At 47.6% G+C, this 26,187-nt stretch overlaps 1 protein-coding gene across 17 annotated transcripts in view; it reads right to left on the bottom strand.

Moving 5' to 3' along the window:
- The window catches only part of sox6 (SRY-box transcription factor 6), a 199,772-nt gene that overhangs the window by 51,054 nt on the left and 122,531 nt on the right, over nt 1-26,187 (bottom strand). For 13 of the 17 annotated variants that reach the window (XM_045708398.2, XM_082969573.1, XM_082969572.1 and 10 more), the window contains 2 exons: nt 7,496-7,619; nt 1,749-1,828 (listed from right to left, as the gene is read on the bottom strand). In XM_045708398.2, the coding sequence (XP_045564354.1) occupies nt 1,749-1,828; nt 7,496-7,619 (204 nt within the window). The remainder of the gene's footprint in view (nt 1-1,748; nt 1,829-7,495; nt 7,620-26,187) is intronic. The other 4 variants (XM_082969571.1, XM_082969575.1, XM_082969576.1 and 1 more) reach the window with 1 other exon arrangement.

Raw genomic sequence — 26,187 nt, 5'->3', positions numbered from 1 at the left:
TGTTTTCGCCCATTCCCAGGGTTAAATGCGTTATCAGAATGAATGGCTGAAGCCCCCTCCTCACCCCAGCCTAACCTTCAGATATATGGCTAGCCCATCTGACCTAGAACACGACTACAAATAGACACTCAGTAGGCCTAGACTGTGCTAACCTCAAGCTTTCTCTATGATACGCAAACAGAGAGTAACACACACACACACACACACATACTCACAGACACACACGCAAGAAGAACATGAGCAGACTCATCCCACACCTTCCACGTTCCTGATTGTTCTTCCCATGGCTGCATGGCTCGCTGCGTGACAAAGCAGGGCTCTCCAGCTCCAACAGCAAGCATTGTTAGAACTTGCCAAGGCTCATTAATGCTGAGAGCGATAAGCTCTGAAGGACAAATTGTGCTCATGTACCAGCAAGAAGAAAAAGTTACAAGACACTTTCCTCTCAGCCTTCCCCTCCTCCCTCCTCCTAGTCCTGTCTCGGTTTTGTTTTGCTTCAGTCCTGGCTATCAGAATCCTGGCTATCAGAATCCTGGCTATCCGAATCCTGGCTATCAGAATCCTGGCTATCCGAATCCTGGCTATCAGAATCCTGGCTATCAGAGAGCTTAATGTTTAATTGCTATCAACAGCTTATCACTGGTGTTGACAAAACAACGGCCACAAAAAGCAGGCGCTGGGAGAGCTGTTTTTCTTTCTTTCGCTCTCCTTTCTCCTTTGTTTCAAAGGCAGAACATTAAAGTCTACTGACGATCCTTATTCAAGTAGTTTCAGATAGCCTTAAATATTTATGATTACACAGTTTCAAAAGATATCCTCAATCTTCATACTTCACAGAACTGCAAAGGGCGCTTTGATAATTTCTTAAGCAAGCAGGCAGGAGTAATAGCATTAGTGTAATTGTACAGAGGGTTTCACTGCTTCCCATAGCCATTCTGTGTAGTGGTTATGTAAATAGAACTCAGAGAAAGTAACCTGGGGAATACATATTGTCAATTTGGATAGAATTGCATGCTCGGGCCTGGAGAGGAGCTGGATGGTAATAGTGCTGATAATTATAACGGTAATGACTATGAAGATGGAACCCAGATAATTATCTTTATTAAACAGTATAGCCTGGGGTTAGCCCCTGACCCCAGTTCAGCTCTAACAGCTTCATGTGAACGCTCCTGCAGGGCTTTGGAGCCTATCCCAGCATTCTCTCCTTCTGTTCAGGAATCAAGCTCTCTCTCTCTCTCTCTCTCTCTCTCTCTCTCTCTCCCTCTCCCTCCCTCTCCCTCCCTCTCCCTCTCTCTCCCTCCCTCTCTCTCTCTCCCTCTCTCCCTCCCTCCCTCCCTCCCTCCCTCCTGATTGCATTTAGACTGCACACCCCTCTGTCTGCTCACAACACATGCTGCTTTAGGTCACACAGTGTAATGCAGGAACATCAGAGGTCTGTATTTATATTTCCTAATACAGTAAACAGTCCCTGTCTGATAGATTCTACAGGACGTGATTAAGGTAACTGGAGGGATTTTCATTCCCTCTAATAACTATTATCATCCTAACTCCCATCTCTGGTGGAGCTATGGGGTTAAATCCTCTATAAAACAGGGTAAACTGCATGTGTAAGGTGATAAGCTTGTAAGAGCTAGGGCCTCCAGGATTATTTAGTGTGCAGCTCATTACTTAGCATACAGCTGCTTAGCCGTTTTTCTGCCCTGGGCTTGGCAGGCGTCCTGAGCAGCATTCTTTGTCGTAGCACATACCTGAAGCTGGAGGGGGCTGAGTCCTGACGCTGTCGCTGCTGCCATTGTGGATGGAATGAACTGCACCGGGTAGTTATCACCTGTCGGGGGGAGAGAACAATGTGCACAGGTTGAGACAATGAGCTAAGGGAGCTGGGCCCACAGCATCCAGGCATGTGCCAACACAGCCCCTGGGCCCTCCTCTCCCTCTCCTCTCCTCCTCTGGGCCCTCAGCTACCGGCCCAAACATCTGCACCAACAAAAGGCTCAGCTGGGCCGACTGGAACGTATCCCTCCTCACCACCCCCCCCTCCTCAAACTCCCCCTCCACGCTGGAAACCAACAGGCACTATGAAAGGTGTGTGTGTGTGTGTGTTAAATATCTGTGTGATTATAAGTGATTACACAGAGGAAGTGGCGTGTTCTTTCAGGCATTTGTAGACATGCCCTGCTATTGTTTGACACAATATTGTTTGTTTGGCAGTGAGAGTTTTGGCAGACAAGAGGGAACAGTGCTTTAAGAAACTAGTTACAACAAGTGTGTTGTTACAATAACATGGTTAACAAATACCATTTTTATCTTGGTATCACATCAATCTAACCAGTATGAATTACTCTTTTGATATCATTTTTATTTTATTGCTTTACAGTGCCTTGGCAAGCTGTCAGTGAGTTTGAAGGACAGGTATGTAGTAGGTGGAGTCTATATGATTGATGTTGTGGGAGCGTTGAGTGTGTCACTCAGTACCAGAAGCCTTTACACTCAGCCCAGTGTGTTCAGACAGACAGACAGACAGACAGACAGACAGACAGACAGACAGACAGACAGACAGACAGACAGACAGACAGACAGACAGACAGACAGACAGAACAACCCCAGTGAGACAGGCCAGGCCAGTAGTGTAGCCTACTGGCGTGAGGGGAGCGGAGAGGGGATGGGAGTGGAGAGGAGAGTGGAGAAGGGAGAGCGGAGAGGAGAGTGGAGAGGAGAGTGGAGAAGGGAGAGCGGAGAGGGGAGTGGGGGTGGAGAGGAGAGTGGAGAAGGGAGAGCGGAGTGGAGAGTGGAGAGGAGAGTGGAGAAGGGAGAGCGGAGAGGGGAGTGGGGGTGGAGAGGAGAGTGGAGAAGGGAGAGCGGAGAGGGGAGTGGAGAGGAGAGTGGAGAAGGGAGAGCGGAGAGGGGAGTGGAGAGGAGAGTGGAGAAGGGAGAGCGGAGAGGGGAGTGGGGGTGGAGAGGAGAGTGGAGAAGGGAGAGCGGAGAGGGGGGTGGAGAGGAGAGTGGAGAAGGGAGAGCGGAGAGGGGAGTGGAGAGGAGAGTGGAGAAGGGAGAGCGGAGAGGGGAGTGGAGAGGAGAGTGGAGAAGGGAGAGCGGAGAGGGGAGTGGAGAGGAGAGTGGAGAAGGGAGAGCGGAGTGGAGAGGAGAGTGGAGAAGGGAGAGCGGAGAGGGGAGTGGAGAGGAGAGTGGAGAAGGGAGAGCGGAGAGGGGAGTGGAGAGGAGAGTGGAGAAGGGAGAGCGGAGAGGGGAGTGGGGGTTGACTGAAGCATGCGTACTGAGGGGGAATTGGCCCAAGCTCAGACCCCACTTCCGCCTGTCACTTCATATGGCGCCATTAAGCCACAGGCATGAGGGTACATGTCTATACATTGTCTTTTGTGGAAGACACATTTCAGTTAAATGCATTCAGTTCTACTGACTAGGTATCCCCCTTTCCCTTGTTCTTCCTTCAGCCTCACTTTGCAATCTTGTACAGCACAGCACATTGTGATACAGCCAGGAAATTCAATCCCCATTTAAGGCAGGGGCAAATAAAATCAGGCCAGTGAAGTGATTTCAAATTGTCTCGTAGGAGGGGTGCGGTGTGGGTCGTTACTACCCGCATGGTCTTTTTTTCTCTCAATGCATAAGTATGCCATCCCTCTCTCTGTGCAGAGAAGGAGTGGGGGAGTTCTGCGTGACTTCAGGGGGGGCTCAATGACAAGTCATGTGAAACCAGGGAGGAAGTCATGTGAAACCAGGGAGGGGTCAGCTGCCAAGAGAGGACACCCCCGGCACTGTACTGGGGGGTCTGGAGGGGGGTCTCGGGGGGTCTAGAGGGTCCAGGGTTGTATGCAGACTCCAGTAGACTGGGCGTGCTGCCAGCCTGGTGTCAGTAATGAAAGAGAATCAGGGTTTCAAAGTGTGCTGCTGTCCTGAGGACGACTGATCCCATGACTGATCCCATGGTCAGGCCTGGGTGATGGATCACTAGGAGGGTTAAACGGGGGGGGGGCAGATGATGCCATGGCTGTGTCAGAGCTGGGTACATAATTCTGGCAGCACGCTATGGCTCGGGTGTTTGTTGTCACTCCTGGAACTGCTGAGGGATGAGATGGATGGATTCCCTTCATCATGACAAGTCGGCTGCCGGAGCCCTGATGCAGCACAGTGACCACTGTGATCCAAACAGGATCTCTCATCCACAGTGAACCAAACTCAAGGGTGATTTATGTCCTGTCAGAGCTTACATACAGAGGGTCCTCCATAGGAATCAACCAGTAATTTACCTCTGATATGGTCGGTACTACCAACAAGACCAGTATCAAAGACATTCCCTGTCCAACAAGACAGATGGGGCCAACGAGCCGCTAGCTGTTCAACATCATAATGCTATAGAGAAAGTGAAAGCAGAGACAGACAGGAGCTGCTGAATAATGTTTAAAGGTCTCTGTCTGTGATGGTAATGGTGGAGAGAAAGGTTCATCTCATCCTGCATTCCTTTCTCAGCCAGGTGTCATGCTGAAAAACGGGCCCAATTAAGTGGAGTTGTGTGGGACTGAGCGGCATCGGGCCCTGACCCTCTAAATCGGTGAGCACCCTCATATCTAGTGCAGGGCCCTCCAGCTGCCTGGAGCCTGGGCTTGAGGACACCACAGCCTGAGAGCCTGGGCTCAACACTAATGACAAGGAGTGGGTAGGACCATAGAGCAGGGCCTGATGCAGGAGAAGGGAAAAGCCTCTCTCTTACAGAGCTCTTCACAACTGGGCACCTGATGCCAAGGGCAATGTGAAATATTCTGTCAGAATACTAGAGTTCTTTGAAAACAAGTGGCTCTGGAATGAACGTTCAATTACTAACTCTATGCCCTATCTCACTTTCTCTGTTTGAAGTGCTAACAATGTCTCTATCCAGCTAAACAAGGCGGTGAGAAAGTTGGTGCTGAACAACAAAAGAAGGCCTAACACTTGTGAGCATGAATGGCTGACAGATTCCATGGAGCTCTAATGCAGCTACTGTATTCAGTCACAAGAGGGACAAGATGGCTGACACAGATTCCATGGAGCTCTAATGCAGCTACTGTATTCAGTCAAAAGAGGGACAAGATGGCTGACACAGATTCCATGGAGCTCTAATGCAGCTACTGTATTCAGTCACAAGAGGGACAAGCCAGTCGGTTATTGTGCGCCGGCGGAAACAGAAATGCGGCAGCAGTCATTCCAGCTGGATGTCTATGTGTGTCCTCATCATAGCATAGGGACCCAATGACCATGGAGTCATTCTGCAGGACCATTAGACTACTATCAGAGTGAGTGTCTCTGTGTCCATGTAAACAGAGCGAGCTGGGGTCTATTTGTTTAAAGGATGACCTGCGTCTCTGCTCTGCCATGCAACGTCAGGGCCATTGAGCACAGTGTGCAGAGGGAGATATGGCACGATGCTACGACGCTGGCAATAGTTCTGTCGTCGTGGCAACACCGCGGGGTCGGGGTCATAAGCAGTGGTCCCTGGGAGGGTCTGTCTTATAAAGATGACATCAGATTAGTGTGCCCTAGCGTGGAAGTGAACGCTTGGCCACTTCCCTAGTCTTCACGGAGGGTGGACACAGCAGCATCCTGTAATCTAGCAGACTGGTCATGAGGTAGGATCTTGTGTTGGGGGTTGAGGATAATAGAGACGTTAAGCTACTTCAGTTGATGATGGTAGTCATTTCCAGACCTTTTTTCCTTTTCTTTATGAATAACTCATGAATAAATCAGGACCTGTGTGTACACATGGCGACCCATGCATGCCGTGAGTCCATAATACCTTCTGGTATTTGTACTAAAACATTTTCCATGTCAAATGTATTAAAGAAATCGACAGGCAAAAGAATCCCCTCAGGCGCTGTTCCAGCTGTTATGCCTCTGTAGTTCCAAAATAGCTGACTATTTTTTTCATCCTGTGGCTTTATAGTAAATGTATTAGCTGCACTACCACACCTTTTAATGTTCTGCTATTTACCTGCTGACTAGACTAGCCAATCTTACTCCTCCCCCTCTGACTTCCTCCAGGTCCTGGAGTTACCTCAATGTTGTGATACGACGCTAACAACAAATGTATTTCTGAGAGCATTCAGGACAGACAAAAAGAGGCCTGGACTTTCCCTCCCCCAGGTCGGTCAGGGAGATGAGAAAACCGTTGCATGTGCAATTTTACTTTACTTCCAGCCGATAGTCAATGTTCAGCAAGAATTAAAAGGAATACCCAGCCATAGCGCTAAGGGGAGAGAGGCTGTGTGTCTGGGTCCACTCCAGGTCAGGGATCTGCCTGAATATTTCATTACAGAAGCCCAGAGTGACACATCTTTAATTCTCAGCAACAATGAGCAGGAAGTCAAACAACAAGTCATAGCAATTTCCCACAAATGTGTTGTGGGATGTGGAATGTGTTGCGTGTGGATCCGTTCTCTTTCTCTGTTCATCACACAAAGGGAGAGGGAGGCAAGCTGCTACAGGCAAGGTGAGCAGAGGGCGCCTTCACCCTTCATCCTCACAGGACAAATTACTGTATGCCTGGGAGACGCTTGCCCTCCTCTACCTCCTCTCAATTTTACACCTTAACCCTGACTCTTCTCATCTCTTCTTTCTCCTACTGTCTGTCTGTCTGTCTGTCTGTCTGTCTGTCTGTCTGTCTGTCTGTCTGTCTGTCTGTCTGTCTGTCTGTCTGTCTGTCTCTCTCTCGATGTCTGCCTGTCTGTCTGTCTCCGGATGAGTGACATGTGCCAGCTCATCTCCATAAAGAGATACAGAAGGACAAGACACTATCTCAGGATAGTATGTGTGGACATGAATACTATACTGTTTCTGGTGCTATCACATTCTACCATATGCAGTATGTTTAAATTGACATCTAAGCTGTACATAATCCTTTGAGTGATTGATGAGTACAGTGAGAGAGTGAGGGGGTCAGGGAGTGCCTAGGTAGAGTACTGTGTTACTGCAGCAGGCTGTTCTCTCAGCAGATTCTTCCATAGTGATTACAGCCAGAGAAGTCAAGACACTTTCATGTTGAAAAGCTGTTTACATTCCAGTGCTCCTTTACTCATATCTATTGTTGAACAGGTATGCTGCCTTGGAGTTGAACACGGAACACTCCCCAAGGCTTGGCTCCATTTACAAGGTGACAGAGTACTGTATGTCATCTGCCTTGGCCTTGCTGACTACACTTTTATTTGATGCCGTATGGAGACTGGAATATGTCTATTGTAAGGATCCTATGATAACTGGGGCAGCATTACTGACATAAAATACATTGCAAGTAAATGTATGCAATATATAACCATAATAAATATGTGGGATGGAATATATTGGGAAAGGCCCTTCATCAATGTCAGAAGATGACCCATGCTGTCAAAATGAACCTGTGTCTGTGAGGAGGAGAACTGCATGTACATAACATTGAGAAGTAGACAGAGAACAGGACAGACAGAGACACAGGAAGAAACAACAGAGAGAGAGAAAGAGAGGAGCATACCTGGCTTGTAAGAGATTCCCGGTGGGAAGAGAAAGCCCTGCTGGGCTGCGGCGGCTGCTGCCAGGGTGCGTTGGTCGTGTGGAAAAATAGGGATCATGAGCGGAGGCATGTGACCCTGGACCTGCTGAACAGAGAGAGAAGCTGAGATCAGAGAGAGGCCTAGCTGAGCTGCAGACACAGAGCAGCACACTGAGGCAGGCAGGCAGGCAGGGGGAGAGGAGAGGAGAGAGGAGCACAGAGCAGATCACAGCCTGGCCTAACACGTCCTGACAGGGGGCTCTGCGGCTCTGACGGCCCTCGTGTGCTCACACAATACCTGGCCCGGCCGCGTCTGTTCCTAATCCCCCCAACACTATTTCACATAGGAACATCAAAGGACCCTGCTGCACGCGCATTGTCCCGTCCCGTCCCCCCGTCCCCCCCCGGCCCAGAGGGTATGACACGTGGGAGGCAAAGGACGGGGATTGAGGTTACATGATGTATTTGAGCACCTGTAGAGGGCTGTATGGTGTGTGTACGGTGTGTGTACGGTGAGTGGGATGACTGATGGTGACAGATACAGACTGGTATGGGAATGGATCAACAAAATGTCCTCAGTCTGTTCGCTGTAGTGTCGGTGGTGTGGTGAGATGGGAGGTCGAACCATAACGCTTTATACAGACATGCACAAACAGACAGGGACACCCTCACACAAACAACCAGCTGCCCTGACTGACAGGGGAAGATGAGCTCAGATATACAGCCTCTATCTCATACTTTTGGAGGATCATTTATACAGACGATAAAAGCCCAGGCAATCCGGTAATTTACAGCAACGGCTTTCAGACGCTGTCTGTTTGTGATATTTCATCTTAACGTCCAGAGCCATGCCCTGCCCCCCACATATCCTACACAGCTCCTCAAACTGTCTAAACTGTTTCAGTCTAACATTATTAACCTTCACTGTCCACGCTGAAGCTGACTGTCCCGTTCTGACTCTCTACGGCAAGAGGATAAATATGTGCTCTCGCTGTGTGTGTGTGTGTGTGTGTGTGTGTGTGTGTGTGTGTGTGTGTGTGTGTGTGTGTGTGTGTGTGTGGTGTGTGTGTGTGTGTGTGTGTGTGTGTGTGTGTTGTTAATGTCTCTTAGAGGCAGTGTAGTGTGTGGGGGGGCTTCAGAATGAGACTCATGCTGAGGGCTGAAGTAGAGCCCAATCTGACTGTGATCCTCTGCTTCCTGTCTGCCGGTGATAGGGAGCAGCCAGGCTGTGTTGGGCCTGCAAGGGTTAATCTAACACCGAGCCAGCCCACCTCAGGGGAACCCGCCTGGAAAACGGGTTAATAAAGGTCAGCCCCCAAAATAAACACTTTACAGAATGTTTCTCCATTCATCCCTCTTTAAAATCAACTCGCAATAAAACGGGTCTGGGTGCAATTACTCCCGCAGCATTGGGGCATGAAATCAACCTGCTCTGAGCAACGACTTTTCCCCCACGTTCTAGCTGAGGTCTGCTTATGATCTCTGTCTGCTCCCCCTGTGTGCCCTGATCTGGTGCAGCAGGGCCCGTTCCCCACCGCTATATGTCCTCAGGACCACTCTATCGATCTGGCCAGAGGTGCAGAGGTAGACTCAAAACGAAATAAATAACACTTTCTGTCTACGGAGCTTTTCAACAAAGTGCAAGTATAGAAAGTACATTAGAAAAGGAATGGGGAAGCATGTCATTTCCTTTTTTCTTTCCTATAATCTGAAAAGTATTTCTGTAAAATGTGCTGCTGCTGGAGAAAAGTCAATGACCTGGGAGACTGGTGGAAATGACCTTAAATAAAATGTATTTTTTTTGTGGGATTGGTGTTCCAGGTTTCTAGGCAGAGGGGATGAAAGATGGCCCTTGGCCCCGCATGTATAGAACATATGGAAAAATGCAATAATTAATGTCCCAACATGAGTTAGAGCCAGCGATAGGTGAAGGGGTACACTGGGGAACAGGACCTGCCCTGTGTTGGAGTGTTCGTTCTATAAAACCAGATGAAGTATGTACTGCACTCACAGTGCAGAGAAAGACTCTCACCCTCCCGGTATGTCAGTCTACCCTCAGGAAGGTTATTAAGGTTAGTCACAAACATAATTGCAATTAACCTTACTCGCATTAAACTAACAAAACGAATCAGGTTAAAGCCAGGGTGTTACACTGAAACAGCTGCTCCAAATGTGGAACATAAGTGGAACTATTATTGTAATAAGCTGAATACACTGAGCTTCATAGATTCAACACATTTAATCATAATTCTATTACTCCATAGCTATGAGCGGCTTATATCACTGATAAATATTTATCTTAATTATTCCCTGTCCACCATTTTTTCAAACAGTAATATCATCAGTTTAGTTGTTTAATGAAATCAGACGTTTGTTCATACAACAGACTGAAATAAATGTGTTTAGGCATGTCGACATTAATTACTGTAGAGCTCTCTCTAGGAGCAGATTGAGATTCTGTTCAGATATCTGATGCCATATAATTGGAATCTGAGTGAAAATCTATATCAAGAAAATACAGTGTCAGTCAGACAATAGCTAAACTCCTCAAATATCCTGAATGTTGCCTACAAACAAAGCTGTAAATGAAAAGGGGAATCTCTCCAGTGACAGCACTGGGTTTTTAATGAATAGATATCACAATAAAGAGATTTACCCAGGCAAGAGGAAATGTAAATGTGTATCGGGGAAAATAAGTGCATTGGGTTTGAATGGTTGTGATTTACAGTAATGAGCACTGTGCATTAAACTTTAATTTACTCTGCTAATGTCAGAGAAAGGGAAATCAAATCTGGAGAAGCATCAAAGTGCCAGCTAATAGTGGAAGTCTAGCCTTCAGCCTGTCAATTAACGCATGGCACGGTAGTTCAGCAGACAATGCATTTATCAATTTACACATTATCAGTCTCGTTTTCCATTGACTGGAAACAACCGTCAAAAAGCATCAGAAGAATGCCAGTTATGAGGATACGTTGTTGATAAATTACAGATCAGCTCCCAGACAAAAAACTTCCATTTCAGTGTGTGAATTTGTGTATGTGTGTGTTTGTGTGTGTCAGTTTCTCCACACTTTGTGGCAACACCCAGACCCTGAAAGAGTTACCCTCAAGTTCACCAGCCTATCGGCTGGGCGCCCAAAACGTTTCTATTGCCAGGATGATCTTGAGGAGTCTGATAGAATGAAGTGGAACAGATGTGAGCAGAGCACTTGGGCAGCGTCCTCCCCAATCATTGTTACGCTGGCACTGTTCCTTCTTTGTCTTAGCACTGCTAAGCACTGGATAATACCATTTCACGCCATCTGCCCCAAAGCTTCATTAAAGATACATGAATGGGCTATCTTATGAGGAACAGGTGCTATTGTTAGTCCCAGAAGACTCTGCACTGAGGATCGGACTCTGAATACTTGAGGAAGAGCATCTGTAGTGATCAGTCAGACAGATAGTTGGCTGGGGCTGCTCCCTCTGCCAGCACACGCACCAACAGAGGTTTCCAGGGGTGAGAGAGGCCTCTCAACCGCCTTGCAACATGTATCATCAATTCAGATGACCTGATGAAGTCTGTACCAGTCCAGAGTGCAATCTGTTTCGCTCTCAATGATGTGCTGGCATAATGAGAAATGGCACTAACTCTCAGTTTTAATTAGATTTAACACTGTGAACAGGATTTAAAATAAATAAAATAAAAAAAGAACTCAAAAATATCTGTGAATATAATAAAGACTGACTGAAAATAAAGTGTGTAAAACCAGCTTGAGTATACAGTGAGATTCATTCTAACTGAATCAATGTCATTAGTGGAAGCGTTGACATCAGCACTACAGTGTTGTAATGGTTTACAGCAGCAGCTAATCCTGGGGTCAGCCAGTGCAGAGAGCAGAGCCAGCCAAAGGCCTGGGATTGACCATGGTCAGATTACCATTACACGCACTCAGAGTAAGAGACAGGGCAGACATGCTCAGCACTGCTCTTCTCTCCTATCACACACACACACTGACAAACACACACACTGACAAACACACACTGACAAACACACACACAAACACACACACACACACACACACACACACACACACACACACACACACACAGAGACACAGACACAGACACAGACACACACACACACACACACACACACACACACACACACACACACACACACACACACACACACACACACACACACACACACACACACACACACTGACAAAAACACACACACACACACACACACACACACACACACACACACACTGACAAAAAAACACACACACACACACACACACACACACACACACACACACACACACACACACACACACACACACACACACACACACACACACACACACACGCAAACAAACACATACAGGTGCAAATGGAGATGTACAAGCCATTACTGTGCTCAATAGGGCCCCTGTCAGCACCTATGCTCCTCACTGTCTGTAGCCGTCTTTAAACAGGGCCCAGGAGACACCCTGCAGCACTACCGACCCAGCCCAGCAGGCCCCCCCGCACCCCCAAACACTAGCACAGTCTGATCCTCACCAAGCGTCACTGGGATGCTGTCCTCTTCCCCTTATTAAAGGAGGAGGGGAGTTGTTTTAACATGTCCAAATTCCCTCAATGTTGACAAGATGAGATAGAAGACAGAAAAGGAAAGAAAAAAAGTGTTTTTTTGTCTCACTGTGTTTTAAAAGTTTGGAGCTGCTGAGAAGCACAGTGGGAGTCTCAGGTGAAATGTCTAACTGGTAGCTGACTGACACCCACCGATGTGCTACCCAGATGTGTTTGGAGGAATATCAGACCTGTATGTGAGGTTTCATCTTTATTCACACGGCGTCCCCCCCTACTCTCCACTGAGTCACACACCAAACGCCTGCGAGTGGAATGCACCTTAGGAGCTCCATTTGAAGGTAAAGCGATCTACAGGAAGCTGGCAGCCCTGGCTTCATCCCCACAGAAAGCACTGTAACTGACACCAGACGGCCATGTGAACTCAACACCCGGCCTGCTTCTGTGCTGCTGCTGCTGCTGCTGCTGCGGAGAGAGAGAGGGCTGGGCGAGTGCTTTCTGGAGCCCAACCAGGAGGAAAATCACTGAATGGAACCACTCATGTGCTCTAGAGTCTGTGCATTACTTTGTTCTAGAGAGGTCAATTCATAAAACAATCCCAGAGATCCCTAAGCACACATTACTCCCACATCACAGGTCATTTATCAGTTAACCGCACTCCTCCAGTGTGAACACACTACAGCTTTACGCACTAATCCAACACAGGCTCTGACACGCACAGAGGCACGGGCACACACACATGTACACAAACACAGGCACATGCACACTCACAAAGACACAATGTGAAAGCACAAAAGGGTGCGCACACACGCACACACACCCACCCACACACACAGTCCAGTGTAGTTGTGTTATCAGAGTCCCAGACATTGTGCTCTGTTTGGTGGCTGTTTGGTGTGTGATGGTAATCAGGCCAGTGGATCGATAGCGCTGAGCCAGACTTTGATCCCTCAGCCTTGTGGCTAGCTGGTATTAAGGCCAGGTCTCCACCTCCCTCCCCAAAACTAGACTAGAGAACATTGTTCCCTCTGAAATGTGATCCAAATCTACTACAGAGGTACAGGTCAGCAACAAAAGGTCCTTGTCCTGGACATGACTGTGACCCGTCTACCCCCTCCCTCGGACCCTTAGACCTCACATTTAGCCAGCAGGTAAAAGATTAACATCGTCTGCCAAAGGACACACGTCATTCTCTATTCTGCTGGAGAGGCGTCTGAGCAAGAGCCTGACTAATAATATGTGTACGCTACGACGCTGTTCTTTGACAACAGGGACTGTCTGGAGGGTAGGGGAGGGGGGTAGGGGAGGGGGGTAGTGTCCCCTCTCCCTCCAGTCTATCTGCAGCAGAGAGCAGGGTAAGGTGCAGAGGAATCCGACACTGGGGTGAGGTCAGGCCGTCTGGGGAATAACCAATAGATGACTTCTTGTTCCACTAATTCCTTACACAGTAAAACAAGCTCTCTTGGAATGGAGCCATTCCAATATGTCTATATTAAGTCTGCTGCTGTTAAAAAGCAGGGCAGACAGCACCCTCCAGCCCAGCCCCCTCCCTCCAGCCCAGCCCCCTCCCTCCCCCTGACTTCCCCTGGTTCCAGGCTGGCTCAAGAACTCTGCACTGACTGGAGGCTGCTGTACTCTACTGTACTGTATGCCACACTGCCACACTGGAAACCATTCATACAGTATGTCAGTACACTAAAGGTTATACCTAAACAATTATAGGACATTTAGAAGTGTGATGTTCAGGTTATGATAGAAAAAGTCATATGAGACTTTCCAATCATAATGCTGAAGATAAGAATATAATATGATGCAACATACCAGTATGTTGGTGAATGTTACTGATGTTCAGTAAATTGGTTAAAGCATTAACATGTTAAGTACAAAGCAGAAGAATTAAGCTACTCCCCTGAGAATAGATTCAACAGAAATTGTGTACTTAATGCAAATTCTTGAGTCTCAAATACCTTCAATGAAATTTAAGTTTGTAAATATTTAAAATAATTTGATTTGTATTGAATATAAAATATCAAAGATATTGGGGTTGAAATGTTATGTAGGGTACAAAAGCTGCTTTCATGATACTCTCTCTCTCGCACACAGAGGCGCGCACACACACACGTACACACACACACATACACACCCACACTATCCCCTCTCCCAAATAAATGTCCTACTATTCCAGGACCCCATTCTTACATTACTACAACCTCTACAATGTTACATTTCCAGAAAACATGAGATCTGTGTGGATATTTTTTGTTAGGCACACAATGAAATAGAAGGGAAAAAATCATATTCTGGCATGGTCTGGTGGGGACTCCCTCAAACAGCATGGGTAATGACAGGAAAGATGCAAACAGACATAAACAAACCCACAAGTGAGTCTGGGCCTGGCATCATTATCCTGCGTATACATCCCGCCTCTATGGGATTGGGAATAAGCAGAATGCCTCTGACTCTCATTGCAGGGGGGCGGGTGGAGTTGTAAAAGGGGTCGGACACGGCCTAGTCAGATAGCCCACCATAACCATGGTGAACAGGCTGGGGGGATGTGAGGAATAGAAGGGTATGAACATGTGAAGCGTAGGAGAAAATGTGAAAAACTATTGGCATATGCCTGTGAAATCCTCCAATCCCTCAACATACTGTTAGGAGAGGCCAATCTCTGGGGGCAGGAAAACACATGCTCTCCACATAGCATTTTATATTGAATTATTTCTCTTCTGATACTTTTCATGTGTAAATCATCCCTTGTAAAAATATACTTCTGATGTACAGTAATTTTTCTGACATTTTCTCATGTAATTTCGGGTTTATTTAAACATCTACTGTTTCTGTGAAGATAAAAGAACACAAAACAATTCTAACAAGCTCACCATTGTGGAGACTGGGTGGGAGACTGAGCGGGAGTCTGGAGTGCGTTAATAAGAGACTGCAGTGTGTCTGGTGGTGGGACAGAGAGCTGGCTGGCTGGCGTTGGACCACCCCTAATCTAATAATGGCATTGTCCACACGGCGGCTGGCTGGCCTCTGGGCTGGAGGCTGGTCAAGAGGGGGCTGGAGTAGCAGGGGAGGACTTCCCCTACTTCCTGTCCTCTCCTCTGCTCCCTCCGCTCTGCACATAGACTGAGCCTGTCTTCACAATTGCCTCCCAGCTGCGGGGGCTTGGGAAAACAACAGAGGGGGCTCTGTTGTCCGGCAGAAAGCACGATTGTTACGAGGGACCACTTTATTACAGGCATATGAGTGTGCTGAGACTTTAAAACGCGCTCAAATGTCATGTGCACACGAGTGACGGGCAAGAATAATTCTGGAGAAAAAAATACCTAAAAAAACAAAACAATTCTGTGTCTGAATAACAGTGCAGGACAGAACGGGCCATTCATTGTGTTCCATAGGGAATGCTTGGACTCTCCTCCACCCAAAAACAAAAAGGGTATTTTTTTGCTGCCATGGGCTGAATGCTTTGCTTTGCCACCCCGGCCCTAAGAAAACACGGGCCCCCTTTCTCCCTGCCGGCTGGCCGCACACACTAGATCCTATTAATGCAGCCCTCTCCCTGTGAGTGTGCCCACTGTGGAGGCCGAGGGCTGCGCAGAGCCAACGCAAAGACAAAACAGTTTGCTCAACATTAGCAGGGAAAACACTGGCCGAGCGGAGAGGGAGAGGAAACTAAGTCAACTTCACACTGGAGGATGTGTTCTCCGTCAACTGATATTTTCCTTTGGAGCACGGGGTACAATGAGGGCCAAGTATAAGGCGACTGGCCACCTTCATCCAGGAAAGGATTATGGGGAGCAATAGAGTTGTAAACAGGTGCTTTATAATGATATTCAGAGGTCATAGAGTACGGCTTTATGTATCATAGCTACGGTTGGCCTCGTTTCACTATCAATAATGATCTGTAAAGTGCTCCTGTTAGGGTTGTGAAGTTTATTTAGCAGTACTGTCTTATCACAGAGCTCACTAGGTTCCCTAATGCCTGGTGAGATGCACTACAGCTCCAGTGATCTGCTCTCTTGTGTTGATTACTGTTATCACTAGCATTGAGCTACTAAGAGTGGCTGCTGGGTCCTGGCATAAATTACTAAATCCCAGCGCTTGTTCGGAATCCCCTCAGGTGACTAATTTAAGGCAGACACTCAGGTGTGACTTTACACATTACAACCGTTCATGTGACAGCCCTTGTCAAGATTCAGGCAGTTCATTAACGCAGCCTAAACGGGCGAGGTGTGGGAACACAAAGACGCTGCGCTGCCCTGCTGATAACTACTAGACCGCTAGGAGATTTTGTGTCATTAACATTAATAATGGAGGCGTGTTTATGTACATGCTTACATCACCAACGAAGACATGTGCGTTCCTGGCATATGTTCCCCACACAAATGTGCCTTTGTGTGCCAGGCAGGCAGCCTCTATGAACCCATCACATCGTGTAAGTACTGGGGATGTGTATCTTTCAACGTTTACACTCTCTCCAGTTTGCCATTCATAAGCTAGGGCCCAGTGTCAGAGGAAATGGTGCCTAATGCAATAATAAGGCCATTCAATATCCCCGCTCTCTGTGTGTACCTTAACCCTGACCTAACGAAGAAAAGGAAGCCGGAAGAGTCTTTCAGCGGCAAGGCAGATGTACGTCGACAAAACCTACAGCCCGAATCGTCCCAGATAGCCTGCACTGTTTGTATTCATAATGTCTGAATTTGTTTTAACAGGCCAGCGACATTACTGGTCTAGCTGTTCGTCCACTTAGCTTAATTTCCAAACCATCACAGCCATTGCTGAGGTTGTATCTATTAAGCCCTTTTTGTGCGTCATTAAGTTTTAACAGGGGAGCGATAGCTTTATTGTTCAAATTGCACACGAGTTTATTTAACGTCAGCGTTTCTTCTGCTTCCTGACAAGAAGTCACATTTCATAACTAATTAAATTGATCCCTCCCCCCGCCCAACACAGGCCGCTAAATGGAATTATTTGCATTCAAGTGTCAATATATTAAATCACAGGGGCTAATGAGTTGGGTCAATGCTTTCTTTTATCTCTAGTCTTGCATGTGCACATCTTCATCAGCTAACAGTCTCCTTTAACTGGTGGGCGAGCATGTTATGTAGGGCTGGATCTATAGAGTTATCTCCCTCCCTGGGCTCAAGCCAAGCTGATATGATGAGACCGTTAGGGCCCCAGAATAATCCTACTACTGCCAGCCTAGCTAACACCGCATGGAAACACACTATCACTCCCTGCTCTATTATTCTCTTGCTATAATGCTAGTAGTTGATCTGGCTGTGCTAATTGGGGAACTTACACATTCCCTTTAACAATGTCTATTTTGGTGTGTTTTGCCAATGCATTAATAAGAGTCTCTTAGAAGATCATTTGCATCCCTGGAAAACAACAGAAACATCTGAGAGGCATAAATTAGGAGCCATTATCGTTGTTCAATTAGCAGCCACCCTTGTGTTTATCTAAAGTTCATTTGAAATGATTCCCCATTATATGGTAGCAGTGTGCTTTGTTCTCGCTAAAATGTTAACCAAATAAAATGTTGGGTGCAATTACCGTTCATTGGATTACAAGGGCAAAGCGTATTGTGTGTAGACTACAGTACAGTACAGGCTCCCGAGTGGTGCAGCGGTCTAAGACACTGCCTCTCAGTGCAAGAGGTATCATTACAGACCCTGGTTCGATCCCGGACTGTATCACAACTGGCTGTGATCGCGAGTCCCATATGGCGGCGCACAATTGGCCCAGCGTCGTCCGGGTTGGGGGAGGGTATGGCCGGGGCTAGGTCGTCATGGTAAATAAGAATTGTTCTTAACTGACTTGCCTAGTTAAATAAAGGTCAAATAAAACATCAATAAAAATACAGTGAGCCAGTAAATTGGGGGAATTACTGTATTGGCTTGTGTCACGTGATCTTTAGATAGGCAAGGAACCTTATTACAATGACTGTAAATAATGAAACCCGAGCAGGAGCCAGAGTGACTATGGCACCGGGCAGAAATGGACCACTTGGGCTGGGGGTGGATATCTACAAACTGTAGTCAATGACTCCCACTTGTGCATTTGCCCTGATAATCTCCTGTATGTTCCACTATAGGTTAAAATGCTACGAGTCATGCTCAAGGAATGTGTGTGTGACTCAGAGACACACAAATAGGAGAGCCGCACAGTGCTGCAGTAGGACTGGAGCGGCTCACCTGCACAATGACTAGCATAGCAGCAGTAGCACCTTACAGACAGACAGACAGACAGACAGACAGACAGACCAGACCAGACCAGACCAGACAGACAGACAGACAGACAGACAGACAGACAGACAGACAGACAGACAGACAGACAGAGGCCTCTCTCTGTGCCCATATAGAGGGGAGAGGGATTGTTGCCTTCATTCAAAAACCAATGTGTGTGTGACACAAAGGGCTCTGTGTTTAATTAGGAGGTCCCTATTGCCTGGGCAGACAGGACCCGCTTTTAGAGAGTTTCCCCTGTGAATTCTATCAGCGCTTTTCAACACTGGGACATGGAGCTGCATCCTGAACATCTCTAAACAGGCTGCTATTCTTTCTAATGTGTTTATGTTGGATTTCAAAAACAGACTCAGAGAGACAGCGAAAGACTGGTAGGTTAATAAAAGCAAATGATGTATTCAGGAATTTGTGGCATAGTCTGTTCATCAATGATAATGGTGAAGAAGAAAAAAAATATGAAATTACAGCTCAATGAGTATTTGCATGTAATGGAATGAATTCTACCTTGAGACAGACACACGTGCGTAACTTCAACTGTATGGCAGTTTGAGCCTTTAAAAGCATATACTGTCAAAAAAAGGTTTGGTTGTGTAAAGGAAGCTTTTGTGTCATCCAGGGAATTTATTGAAAGTTCCCTAGTCATACCTTCAAAATATATATCAAGTGAGAAAGGAAGCTGCTACTGATTAACCCTCTATTGGGGCCCTGGCCTGGCTAGCCCCTGGGCCCTGGACCCCTGGGCCTGTCATGCTTCTTCAAGCTCTACTGCTGTTAAATGACCACAGCAGAGGGAGGGAGGCCGGCTCTACGGCCCTGGGGATACTGTGCTGCACATATGAGAGGAATCAGGCCCTCACTAGCTCTTGAGCAGGGCCATATGTCTGTCTGTCTGTCTGTCTGTCTGTCTGTCTGTCTGTCTGTCTGTCTGTCTGTCTGTCTGTCTGTCTGTCTGTCTGTCTGTCTGTCTGTCTGTCTGTCTGTCTGCCAGCCAGCCAGCCAGCCAGCCAGCCAGCCAGCCAGCCAGCCAGCCAGCCAGCCAGCCAGCCAGGCCCCTGAGAGTAGAGCTTCTCCTCAGGCTCTCTCTACACCTTCTCTATGTTAACACTCACCTATAACACATTGATAAACACACAAACCCATAGGATACACAAACATACACACACAAATTCAAGCATGGACATATAAACATATAAAGGCACCCACACACATGAACACAAGTTCTACAGTATGTGTGAGTTGTTGTGTTGTGGTGTTGCTGTGCTTTATAGGAGTGTGTCTGCCTGGCAGGCTAGGATGTGGAGGTGGTTAGCTAGCCCTTGTGTAATTAAATAGTATCTTTAATCTGGGAACTGTCTGCAGCTATTATCATTTAACCCTTAGATGTCCCCTGCTGTTCCTCCACACCATTTAAAACCACATGTGAGGAAACCTTTTCCACTTTGAAGTGAGGGCTGACAACAAGGCACTGGTCTTTTCTCTTTTAACTAAGGCAATGGAACTTCTTTAAAGCCAAACAACAAGTACCAGCACACTCTGTGCTCTTGGTAGATGCTATGGGTGGCAAAATATTATGGGGAGGAAATAATTATGTCTGTATTACATTAGAGATTTTTTTGTAACTTTGTGTATTTTTGTAGTAACATAAATAAATGTAATATTTCAATAGCCTTAAGTCCAAAAAAGCTCCAAATAGAACACAGATCTAAGAACAATAATTCTCTATATAAAGTGAATCTACAATCACAAGCATCATTCCCAGCCAGAGGGATAAATAGAGATGAATAAAGAGTAGAGTGACTCAAAATGAGTGGATCAGTGGACGTTATAAGTCCTGAGAGGGGTGTGGACGTGAGGGGTGTGGATGTAGCCACCCTGTGCCGGCTGGAGGGCTTGGTGGAGAGGGGGTTGGGAGATTGGGGGAGAGGGGGTTGGGGGATTGGTGGAGAGGGGGTTGGGAGATTGGAGGAGAGGGAGTTGGGAGATTGGGGGAGAGGGGGTTTGGAGATTGGGGAGAGGGGGTTTGGAGATTGGGGAGAGGGGGTTGTGAGATTGGGGGAGAGGGGGTTGGAGGATTGGGGGTGAGGGGGTTGGGAGATTGGGGGAGAGGGGGTTGGGAGATTGGGGGAGAGGGGGTTGGAGGATTAGGGGAGAGGGGGTTGGGAGATGGGGGAGAGGGGGTTGGGAGATTGGGGAGAGGGGGTTGGGAGATTGGGGGAGAGGGGGTTGGAGGATTAGGGGAGAGGGGGTTGGGAGATTGGGGGAGAGGGGGTTGGGAGATTGGGGAGAGGGGGTTGGGATATTGGGGGAGAGGGGGTTGGGATATTGGGGGAGAGGGGGTTGGGATATTGGGGGAGAGGGGGTTGGGGTATTGGGGGAGAGGGGGTTGGAGGATTAGGAGATTGGGGGAGAGGGAGTTGGGAGATTGGGGGAGAGGGCTTGGGATATTGGGGGAGATGAGGTTGGGAGATTGGGGGAGAGGGGGTTGGGAGGTGGAGGAGTAGAGGTTGACAGCGGAAGACAGTCACGTGGAGGTCCTTCACAGGAGCAGGAGGAGGAAAAGCAGCTCTGAGCTAGATAAGTAGAACCAGACCTGGCCAATGACGAGAGCGTTTAAGGCTGCTGGATTAAAAGAGTGAACCAACAATGGTCTCCATAGAAAACCCATATCAGTGGGATCTTTATCACTGCTAAACATACGGTGCAACAATGCCAGCTCAGAGTTATAATTATAAACATAGGTAATAAAGTATGGATTGTTACTGTGTTATTGTGAATGTGAGGACAGACAGACACATTGTAATTGACCTAACAGGATTTTTCTGATTAAAAGCATCCCCCCCATTTCATCTGGGAGCTCCAATCTTTAACCTGCACTGTGTGAAGATACATTTCAGCCTTTCAGGGAATATTTATTATCTTGCGTGTGTGTGTGTGTGTGTGTCACTTCGTCTCACACCGTACCAGCACCATCTTTCAGGAATGCATGGACCGTTGCCATCCCAATGCACAGGAGATACACGGCAGTTCAGTAGCCTCGTAAGAGAGCAGGAATTTCCACCTGGCCTGGATCTGTGTGAGAGCTCTGAGGGCAGAGGGGCTGGAGGATCGCGGGGCTGTTGGGGATGAGGAGCTTTGTGGGGATGGGGCCTGGGGGCTGGAGGGCTGGGGCATGGGCAATGACAGCTAACTGTTACTGTAGCCAGAGAGCTGCACTCCATCACAGCACGGCAAGGCAGCCCCCCCCCAAACCTCTCTGACCCCCACCTGTCATCACAATCTCCCAGTCAGTTGGCCCCTGTGGGCAGGGAGCAGACCTCCAATCACTACCCCCAATATACTGACCTAGAGTCTGGAGTTGTCACTGGGTTGGATGAAATACAGCCATTAGAGAAACTAATAAAAATTCCTCCAATCCATGGCCATTATCTCTATATAAAAATATCCTCTTCACAGAAACATGTGTTTGGCCAACAACAGCAGTCACCACCATTTTATTAAGTCATTTCATAGACTACTACCCATGCTGCTAACATATGGCTGTGCTGCCATTCACTCCTATATAATTACAGAAAGCCATATGAAAGACAGCCTGGGCTCTGACGTTAAAATAAAACCGGATTTGTTGCTATTGGGGAGGAATAAAAAGTGGGTGTGATTGTCAAGGAGACAGACCCTAACAGTCCAATCGAGTGCCGGTCGATGTGGCTGATTGATGCAGAGGCTAAACAAACAGGCAGAACAGAGCTCTGCTTAGCGTCTATTTCTGCCTTTCTGTCTCCTTAACTGACTGGCTTTCCATGGCCGCATTCACACAGCTTTGATGACTCTGTTAAGTAAGAAACAGAATTACTTCAACATTTTGCTTTTAATTGTCACAAGACTCTAGTTGATTCCCTAATGGTGTTTATCAAGTTTAATACTTGATTCACATAACAGTAATCCTCTCCCTGAGCGGAATTAGTTTAACAACAACAAGGGATGACTAGAGGAATAAAAAACGAGAGTTTGGGAAAAAAACACAGAGCCTTGAGCTTTAAACTTCTGATAAGCCCCTAACGCCATAATCAAAACATCTGCTATCTTAAAACAAGTGACATTGTAATCCCGAAGGACAAAGACTCAATCTCTCTCCCTCCTCTAAGTAGAACTAGATGAAAAGAGAGAGAAGGCCATTCAAAAGGAGACTCGATTACATTGGACCGTGCCTCGTTCCAGACCGCTCTGCCTGTTTCTGCACACCCCTCCCTAACTCCCTCACTCCATCCTTTCCTCCCTCCCTCCCTCTCTCCCTCCCTCCCTCCCCTCCCTACCCCTCAAAGAAAACCCCTGAAAGTGCATGGCATGCCAGGGAGGGTGTCCAGTTACGGTCCTGGTGGTTTTATTTGGACTCCTCCGGTCCGGTTTACAGCCCCCACTGATGTGATCAGTTACATCATCAATACAGCACCAGAATCTGAAGCGCTTTCCCCCTGGAGCCAAACTACAAGCACTTTGATGGTGAGGAGGAGGATCTCTAGTAAAGTCCACTGTTCTCCATACTAACAGCAGGGTAACCCAATCCCCCAGTGCTGTTTTACCACTGCTAAAAGTCTGCAACATGCAGGCTGGAAGCTTGTTTAGAGTACTAATTCACTCAAAGCTGGTGTATATTAAGAGGACGGGGGCATTTTTAAGAGCAGAAAACAGAGTGCCGTCGAGGTGCCTCGCTACCTCGCCCCGGCCTGCCTCATCCCTCCCCTCATCCCTTTGGTTGGCCATCTTTACGAGCAGCCAGACCAGCCCCACAGAGGACAGAGTAAAACTGGGTCACGAGGGGAGAAAATGTAATGAAGTAAGCATTAAAGGACTTGCGGTAGGATAAACAAAATGTCTAACATGATCAAACTGATTTGAAGTTGTTGTGAGAGTAATCTATGCTTGATAAGGGCCTGGTGAGGGTTGTAAACAAGCAGATAGACTGAGGGGAGTGCAGCAGATGGTGTAAATATGTGTCTCTTTTGTTTAATTGTAGATATAGTGGTGTTTCATCAGGACAGATCACAGGGACAGAGTCTGGGGAAGGCTGCCTTGGCTGGAGACACAGATCTTTACATCTAGGCCTCTCTATCTGTTTGAAATAGATCCATACACTTTCAGTACCTCCCCAAGTGTGGTAGAAGAGATATAACACCCTCGTCCCTGAACTGCTCATCAAGGGGAATTTCCAGGTAGCACATTAGTCTTTAACCACAGCATGAAAGAGTGGAGTGTGGACCTGTCAAAGTATGATGTGTTGTGGTGATGTGTGAGTGAGCCCAGGAGTAAAGAGTCCTTATTAAGGAGGCTTGGTCCCAGGGCATAGGGTGCTCTATTCTAGAGTGTATGCTAGTGAGGGTACTGTGCTAGCGAGCAGAGTGAGATCCTCTTTGGTGGAGTGATGGGGAGTCATTTCTCACAAACACACTGGACAGTGACAGCAGCACCAGAGAGGCCAGCTCTCTGGCCTCTCCAGCAGAAGCAGACATTGACAGTGGGGCCTTTCTCTTGGGAAGTGCACTTGAAAGAGGGATGTTTATGGCCCAATACTAAATCCTGCTTTTGTGCTTAATGCCGTGTAAATCCAAGGGGTTTGCTTTGCTGCTATGCCTCCACACATCACAGGGACTGTGGACTAGGGAGAGTCCTGGAGGAGTGGAGAGGGAAGGGGGTGAAGAGGGGATCTATAGCCCACTCCACCATTCAACTGGGACCCTTACAAAGTACGCCTACAACAGGAGGGACAGATTTTCAGCAAGGGAAAACATGTTTACTTCAAAGTATGGAACTGATAATGAAGCCATTTGTGATAGTGAATTGAGAGGAGAATTATGTTTTAATGATCCTCCTCAGAACAGAGAACAGAGACAGAGAGAGAGACAGAGACAGAGAGAGAGAGAGAGAGAGACAGAGAGAGAGACAGAGACAGAGACAGAGAGAGAGAGAGACAAAGAGAGAGACAGAGACAGAGACAGAGAGAGAGAGAGAGAGAGAGAGAGAGAGAGAGACAGAGAGAGAGAGAGAGAGACAGACAGACAGACAGACAGACAGACAGACAGACAGACAGACAGACAGACAGACAGACAGACAGACAGACAGACAGACAGACAGACAGACAGACAGACAGACAGACAGAGACAGACAGACAGACAGAGACAGACAGACATAGACAGAGACAGAGACAGAGAGACTTGGTAGTGAGTGTGTGCTGGTAGTGAGTCTGTGTTGCTAGTGAGTGTGTGTTGGTAGTGGGTGTGTGTTGGTAGTGAGTGTGTGCTGGTAGTGAGTGTGTGTTGGTAGTGAGTGTGTGTTGGTAGTGGGTGCGTGTTGGTAGTGAGTGTGTGTTGGTAGTGAGTGCGTGTTGGTAGTGAGTGTCTGTCGGTAGTGGGTGTGTGCTGGTTGTGAGTGTGTGTTGGTAGTGAGTGCGTGTTGGTAGTGAGTGTGTGTTGGTAGTGAGTGCGTGTTGGTAGTGAGTGTGTGTTGGTAGTGAGTGTCTGTCGGTAGTGGGTGTGTGCTGGTTGTGAGTGTGTGTTGGTAGTGAGTGTGTGTTGGTAGTGAGTGTGTGTTGGTAGTGGGTGTGTGTTGTAGTGAGTGTGTGTTGGTAGTGGGTGTGTGTTGGTAGTGAGTGTGTGTTGGTAGTGAGTGTGTGTTGGTAGTGAGTGTCTGTCGGTAGTGGGTGTGTGCTGGTTGTGAGTGTGTGCTGGTAGTGAGTGTGTGTTGGTAGTGAGTGTGTGCTGGTAGTGGGTGTGTGCTGGTAGTGGGTGTGTGCTGGTTGTGAGTGTGTGCTGGTAGTGAGTGTGTGTTGGTAGTGAGTGTGTGTTGGTAGTGAGTGTGTGTTGGTAGTGGGTGTGTGTTGGTAGTGGGTGTGTGCTGGTAGTGAGTGTGTGTTGGTAGTGGGTGTGTGTTGGTAGTGGGTGTGTGTTGGTAGTGGGTGTGTGCTGGTAGTGAGTGTGTGTTGGTAGTGAGTGTGTGTTGGTAGTGGGTGTGTGTTGGTAGTGAGTGTGTGTTGGTAGTGGGTGTGTGTTGGTAGTGAGTGTGTGTTGGTAGTGAGTGTGTGTTGGTAGTGGGTGTGTGTTGTAGTGAGTGTGTGTTGTAGTGAGTGTGTGCTGGTAGTGAGTGTGTGTTGGTAGTGAGTGTGTGTTGGTAGTGGGTGTGTGTTGGTAGTGGGTGTGTGTTGGTAGTGGGTGTGTGTTGGTAGTGAGTGTGTGTTGTAGTGGGTGTGTGTTGGTAGTGAGTGTGTGTTGGTAGTGAGTGTGTGTTGGTAGTGAGTGTGTGTTGGTAGTGGGTGTGTGTTGGTAGTGAGTGTGTGTTGGTAGTGGGTGTGTGTTGTAGTGAGTGTGTGTTGTAGTGAGTGTGTGCTGGTAGTGAGTGTGTGTTGGTAGTGAGTGTGTGTTGGTAGTGGGTGTGTGTTGGTAGTGGGTGTGTGTTGGTAGTGGGTGTGTGTTGGTAGTGAGTGTGTGTTGTAGTGGGTGTGTGTTGGTAGTGAGTGTGTGTTGGTAGTGAGTGTGTGTTGGTAGTGAGTGTGTGTTGGTAGTGGGTGTGTGTTGGTAGTGAGTGTGTGTTGGTAGTGAGTGTGTGTTGTAGTGGGTGTGTGTTGGTAGTGAGTGTGTGTTGGTAGTGAGTGTGTGTTGGTAGTGGGTGTGTGCTGGTAGTGAGTGTGTGTTGTAGTGAGTGTGTGTTGGTAGTGGGTGTGTGTTGTAGTGAGTGTGTGTTGTAGTGGGTGTGTAGTAGTAGCAGGATAAGTAATAGGTGGGTCATAGGAGAAGACTGCTCCTGGCACCAGACCCACCCTACAGTAAAGCCTTGGACTTCCTCAGACGGCTGGGCTGGG

The sequence above is a fragment of the Salmo salar genome, chromosome 26 (assembly GCF_965601325.2).
Source record: "Salmo salar chromosome 26, fSalSal1, whole genome shotgun sequence".
In the NCBI taxonomy this organism is placed as follows: domain Eukaryota; kingdom Metazoa; phylum Chordata; class Actinopteri; order Salmoniformes; family Salmonidae; genus Salmo; species Salmo salar.
The sequence above is the reverse complement of the archived record's forward strand: the minus strand, read 5'-3'. Positions and strand labels throughout refer to the sequence as shown.